Raw genomic sequence first — 6,767 nt, 5'->3', positions numbered from 1 at the left:
CCCTGCCGCGGGGCCGGCCTGCGGCCTGGGCACCTGGCACACCGCGGGGATCTGGCAGAACGAGACAGGGAAAGGTTGTACCGAGCTTTACAGGTCATCTGTGTGTCAGACCCGTGTGCCACACTGGATCTACGGTGCCAAAACTGAAGGGACACATTATGGGAAACACCCTGGGGGAGTCTTAGCAATATCCCTGGCAGCACAGTGTATTTCTGCTGCTACAAGGCAGGGCTCAGACAGAGAGCAAAATCAAAGCATATCTTATTTCTGGCTGCATAAATGACTGGGGCTGGAAGAGGCAGCGTGGAAGCTCCCTAGATGGAAGGAATGTAAAGGTTTCTAGAAGCCAGAAAAGTTACAAAACCTTTGCTAAAATTTATTATAGTCTCTCATTGTGGCCTCCAGGTGTAGACTGTTAGGAGAAAATTTGTCCAGTTTTGGATAAGATAGCATGGGATGTCTTTGCTTCTAACCTCAGGCTCTTTCTCAGGCACTTAATCACTGTGTTTCTACCGGTGGATTCTGCAGTGGCAGCTACTAAGCCTGTTCATGGTTCCCAGCTAGAACACCAGAAGAACAACTTTCAGCATGAACGCGTACCTGTCAAACAGGAAAGTTTAAAGGATGTCTATGGCCAAAAGAGCCAAAGCTATTCATATTGTCTTTCTCCAGAAAGCAGTCAACACATCTGCAGGCGCAGTTCAGCTGGACTGCAGAGCAAGTATCCCACTAGCCACATACAGACTCTGACAACTAAATCAGTAGTCAGACGGAAAGGAGTGGACCGTGCATATCCCCTGAAACCAATTTTTCACCACAAGGACATGAGTGTTCCAGCGCTCAACAGAGCACATCTTGGAAATTCCCCATACACGGAGGAAGCTCAAAATCATAGGCCTAGCTTAATGAGCAAAGGGAAGCCTCCAGGAGGAATGACTCAGCTAGCTGCAGTGCTCTCTCCTGGGACAGCAGAACCTAAGCAGTCAGCCTCCTATCCACACAGGAGAGAGATGGACTACATCCTAAAGTTGGAGGCAGATGGACAGAACCTGGAGAAGGAAATTCAAAAGAAGAAGGCCCTCCTCAGAGAGAAGCTGGAGAGAACAAAGGAGGTGCTTAAGAGGATTCAAAGAGAGAAGGAGCTTGTCAAGGTAGAGGAGAGAAGAGACAGAGAAGTGGAAAGGACCCATGAGCAAAAGGCTGCAAGAGACCCTGAAGAGAAAACTCCCAGAATTGCAGTCATGCCAGGTGATGGAGTCCTCAGTGGGGCGCAGTCTGCAGAGGCCACTATCCCCAAGTTTGGCACCAGCCTCCACCCCCAAGAGCTCTCTATGGGGAAACTCAAGAAGGAGCAGCTGGCGGCCAGCAACAGCAAAATTCGAGACCACATACCCATGGGGCATTTAGCCTCTTGTTCAGAGCTGGCTCCAAAGCATAGACCTTCTCTCTCTGACCGAGGTTCTGGTGACCACTTGTCCACAGAGGTGCTGCACATGCAGGCTGACAGCGCCATGGAGCAGGGGAAGCTCACACAGTGCAGCTTCTGCGGACGTAAGTTTCTCTGCGCCAGGCTTGAGAAGCACATGAGTATTTGCAGCAAGAGCCAAGGCTCCCAGAGGAAAGTGTTTGATTCCAGAAAGGCCAGAGTTAGGGGAACAGAACTGGAACAGTATCAGCAGTGGAAGAGCTCAGAGGAGCCTGAGGTAATGTGTAGTCCCTTTGCCTCCCTTGATCCACATCTACTGCTCACATTCCTTCCACTTTGACATCTGACTGAGATGCGGGCACCTTCACTCGTACATGGGGCTAAGGGGTACAATCCCTTACAAACCTTTGCCTCTGAAAGGTTCTTGCCAAATGGATAAATAGATCCATTTAAAATCTAATAGATGGGGGCGGGCATCCTAACTGACTTGTCTTTGTAATGCGTCAAGGAGTGTACTCCTGGAGAAAGCTCACTCCTTGCTGTAGTCCGGGTGCCCAGGATGCAGACTGGGTCTGCTGCAGTACAGCTCTGTGACATCAGGGGCTGCAGGCAACTGACTGAAAATCCCAGCTATTAAAACAAAGGCAGTGGAAATATGCAGCTTTGTTTCCACAAAGCAACTATAGCAACACACTCCAGTTCCTTGGCCTTATTGCTTGCTTTTCTGGTTGTTCTCAAAGTCTTGCTAAGTATTGACGTCCCCATCAGTATTTCTTTCAAATGCTCCTTGGTGCTGGTATTTCTGATCCCCCTTGTGGGACTCAGCTTCCCAGGGGTGGTTTTACATCAACCCAGGGAATCCCCACAGATGGGTGACCTCAGTTGGACCCTGAGCTTAAGTTTGAGAATGGAGACTGACAGTTGTGCCATCTGCTCTGCCTTTCCCTTCTGCAGAATAAGCCACCCAGAAAGAACAACTGGAAACAGAAGCATGAAGTTTTGATTCAAACCCTGCGCCAGGCCCGCCAGATCCAGCAAGTCCTCTCCAAGGGAGGGAAGGCATCTGCCCTGCTTCCCTTGCCTCCCATCGAAAACCCAGACTATGTTCCCTGCCCCTACTGCAAACGCCGATTTGCTCCCCAAGTAGCTGAGAGACATATTCCTAAATGCAAATACATCAAGAGTAGGACCTTACCCCCACTGCAGAGGAGGCATTGCTGAGGTGGCATCCAGCTGTTCCTCCACTGCAATTCCCTGCTTGTTTTCTGCCAGGTTTCCAGAACAGACACTTGTGCTTTCCCTAGCATCAACACTGTCTGCAAGTGTTGAGCTTGTACATACAGCAAGAGAACAGCTCAGGACATATAAACAGAATACTACAACCTGTGTACTTTGACCTGTGCCCTGGCTCACCCCATGAGGGATGCCCCTCTGGGGGCTGCTTCTCCCATCCAGACTCAACATGGAGTCTGGGTGTAGATGTGAGGCTGCCACTGTTCAGCCAGCTGAGCAGAGAAGAAAGGCTGTTGCTACAGGCTGTCAGCAGGACAGCAGCAAGGAGCAAACCAGCCATGCGAAAGGGGCTGTTCTTCAGAATCGTTAAAGGGGGACACTGTTTTGGGGGGAAAGAGGTGTCTTACAGACCCTTTTAGAGAATCATCTGCTTATAACTGGTGACAGTTCCTGCACATTTCTAAGTCAGTTATTTTTCCAGATTCTGTTTTTAATATATTACACTAGTTCTGTTATATAAAAGTTGTTTTAAATGGTGTCAAGAGTGGTTTGTGTTCTCAGAGTAAGAATGACTCTTTGTATGAGAAAGGTGCAAGAGGAAGTACATAAAGAACAAAAAAAATTTTAGCAGTTCCTTTTGGAAGTCCTTCAGTTATGTAGCAGCAGCTCATGGAAACCTAGAAAAAGAAAAGAAGTGACTAGATTAAACTGGACCTAGTCAGAAGCTGAATATGAAAAACCACTCCATCCTTCAATGGGTGGACCTGACTCCTGAAAGAAGATTGAGAACTTCTGCCCTGTAGATACGTGGGCAGAAATAATTCCTTGGCACACCCTAGAAAAGCATGAAGGTCCCAGAAAGAGTCAGTGCTGCACTGTGCCAGCCAGGTATAAGAGTATACAAACCTAAAGAGGAGAGAAAAAACAGACTTGAAACAAGGGAAAATAATTTGCTATAGCCAAATTGATCAGAGAAGCAAAACCAATGCTCTAACTTCAGAGCTTTGAAATACAGGATAGCAAGAGGTGACAAGAGATAGGAAAGGGGTAAACTGGAAGCTTTATGCCAGCTTCCTTGCATTAATGAAAGGTGTAACTGAATTAAACAAAGAGTAGTTCAGAAATTCAGAACCACTTTCTGTCTTGTCGTATTAACTCCCTTCCCTTTGCACTGTGTTTTACTGACTGGGTTTAGTGGACCCTAAAAGTCAGCAGAGTGCAGTGACTGGGGTAGATACACACAGAAAAGCTTTTGATACTGTAAGATAAACCCATCTGTTGGGGACTGCTCTTAAGTGACAGGCAAACGGCTAATGCTGAGATTGAAACTGTAGATAAAAGTTATTTAAATTAAATCACCAGGCTTCATTTGTCATCTTTGTTTCGGAACTAACCATGGGCAGTTCACCTTCTGGTGAGCTACTGTTTTAGGTCAAGACAGAGAGCAGTATCCAGAAAGTCTCTGATAACTGATTTAATTACTAACAGTTTAACCAAAGCATCAGCACCAAGATTTACCCTGCTGCTTTGCTGTCGTGGTTACAGTTACCCTGGCACTACTCAGGCCATGTTACTGACGCCAGCTCAGCTTCCTCTTCTACTGCAGCACAATTCCCCTCTCAGAGACATGCTGCATTTTCAGTATCCAAATCTCTGGTCAATTTTAAGTCTTTAACCCAGCTCTGCGTCTCAAGACATTTCACTGTTTACTAAAAACCCTAATAAAGAGTTAGAAGTGACAGGCATTAAACAGTGTGCAGGAACAGTTGGCCGAGCAGGCGTCAGGCAGGTTCTTGCTTCTCAAGGCCTTAATGCTCAGTAGAAGTTGTTCTGAGAGAAACAGGTACTTCTTCTCTTTGAGCCTCTCTCTTCCCATTACTCATTTCCCACTTGGCACTCAGACTGTTGAAATAAACACACACACACAAAAGCCCCCTGACGTCACTAGGAGGAGATGCAGCAGCAAGAGAAAAGTTGTTTTGTTGCTTGTTGGGTCTTTTTTTAGTGAAGGGACACAGAACCTGACATTTTTTTCCTGTAGCAAAGAACCTGCAAGCCCCTTGGCCCTCTTTCTATAAGCAAAAAAAAAAAATCAAACAACAGAATGCCATGAAGCTAGCTGACTATGTGCATATTTCCCTTTCCTCTCAGTGAAAAAAAAAAAAAGACTCGGAACACAGGAGAATGAGTTTAAACATTTATTTAAACAGAAACTCCAAACCACTCCACCCTTTAACCTTTCAAAAAAAGACAATGACAAACTAGTTTTCAGCCAGAGTGTCAGAGCAGGCATAAGTTGTGTTCCACTATAACAACTCAGTAGCAATACTAGCAGGAGACGAACACATACGGAGCTAGCACTGCAAGAAGGGGAGAAGTAAAAAAGGTTTGAAACTGCTCAAAGGCACTTCTGCCCACTTGCCCTTCCATTTTCAGCCCAAGACGAAGGTGCTGGCTTTAAACTGCTTTGTTGGTTGCATAGCTGGCTGGTGTGAAATCTGTGGTCTGTAACAGGCACAACCTGGATAGCGTGAATCCTCTAAGGCACATATGAGATTGTGGAGTACAGGGCATCCTCTGTCAGGGACCCTAATCCTCCACTAGATCCAAAGGGAATCCAGTCTGTGCACCTAGCTTCCCAACTGCAGAGCATTGAGAAATGAGGATAGCAGTGCACTGCAGGAGAGCGACTCCCATCAGCTTGGTGCTTGCTTATTGGACATGGCTCAGGCTCAACTCTTCACTCCTCAAAGGCACTGCCGCAACGTGACCAACTCAATCGTTTCCAACTGCAACAACAACCCTCAAGCTGGGACCCTAACCTGAGAACTGGCTCCAACGCACATCGGGGAGAGAGCAGAGTCACAAGGGCAACCAACTGATGTGGTGACACCAGGGTGCCCGACGCTCACCACCTCCCAGGAGGGCTGTCCTCCTGCCCTTCCTTCAGTAACGATAGACAGGCACGCAGGTACGATCCTTGCTCTGGACACTGCACTGGAGAGACTGCACTTAATTCAGCTCCAAGATACTAGCAATAGGCACCAAAGAAGTATTTAAGTAGCACAAGTTACAAGCAGGATGGTTTGGCATCCACCTCTAGAGACAAATGGGGAACGCTGGCTCCCCCAGAACAGTCTCTCAAAAGAAGTCTAGGAGAGGTGACAGGATATCCAACTCCAATAGTCCTAAGGCAATTCTAGTGACATGCCATTGATGGGGATGATTTAAGCCTAATGAAATCATAACCCCACTCTCACACCAAAGGTGAGAGAGACTCAGGACTCCTTAGAGGCTTCATGTAAGGCAAGGGAGGCTAGCTGCTCCCAGGGATCCTACCAATCCCAAAAGCTTAGCTCAAAGTCAGTTTGCTAATAAATTTAAGGGGAATAAAATTAACCTCATTCTCTAACAAGAAATGAGGAAATCTGGAGCGTCAGACCATGCCTCTTCCCATCTCCAATTTTCCTGGGAAAGCTTCTAGAAAGAAGGTGAATTCTGGACAGAGAGACTTGATCATTCATGGTCATCGGGGAAGGCTACATCCTGTAACCATGGCATTAATGACCTATTCTGGGTAGGAAACTACATTCCAGCTTCATCAAAACACTTGAGTGGAAAAACACTGATTCTTCCCACACCCACACAGAACGTGGGCACCAGGGGCTGAGCAGAACAGAAGCCAAGCAGGGAGCAGCTATGGGCTTATGCCAAGAAGCCAGAAGCTCTATCACCCAAACCAAGTTGAACAGCTGGAGTAAGAAATAGGTGACTCAGTCTGAGGCCCAGACACTTGTCATCTGGTTGGGAAGCAGATGGTCTGAAACTGAGGACCAGGGATCCCATCTCAGACAGTCCCCGCAACTGCTATTGAAACGACACCTGATTCACTCTTCTTGGTGCATTGCCTGGAAGTTGGAAAGCTCTAGGCACCCAGAATAAAGCCTTTAAACTCTGTATACAGGCCACTGGACACAGCCACATGGCCATTAGCTGCGCCTCGAGTCCAGGGACATGCTGTCTACCATTATCTCCCTAACAGGAAGATCTCCACTCCCTCCAGAATGAGACATTCTCTGCCCCCTCTGCCCCCGAGCAGAGGGGAACA

At 47.3% G+C, this 6,767-nt stretch overlaps 1 protein-coding gene across 1 annotated transcript; it reads left to right on the top strand.

The window, feature by feature from the left end:
- Positions 1 to 528: 528 nt before the first annotated feature.
- Positions 529 to 3,029, top strand: ZC2HC1C (zinc finger, C2HC-type containing 1C; the record flags this gene model as incomplete). Its single annotated transcript, XM_010074990.1, has 3 exons — positions 529 to 1,703; positions 2,381 to 2,637; positions 2,882 to 3,029. Coding segments are annotated over 3 exons (1,580 nt in total), but the record flags the coding sequence as incomplete, so codon positions are not given.
- Between the last annotated feature and the right edge of the window lie 3,738 nt (positions 3,030 to 6,767).

The sequence above is a fragment of the Pterocles gutturalis genome, unplaced genomic scaffold, assembly GCF_000699245.1.
Source record: "Pterocles gutturalis isolate BGI_N339 unplaced genomic scaffold, ASM69924v1 scaffold2632, whole genome shotgun sequence".
Lineage (NCBI taxonomy): Eukaryota > Metazoa > Chordata > Aves > Pterocliformes > Pteroclidae > Pterocles > Pterocles gutturalis.
This window is presented reverse-complemented; position numbering and strand designations above follow the sequence as displayed.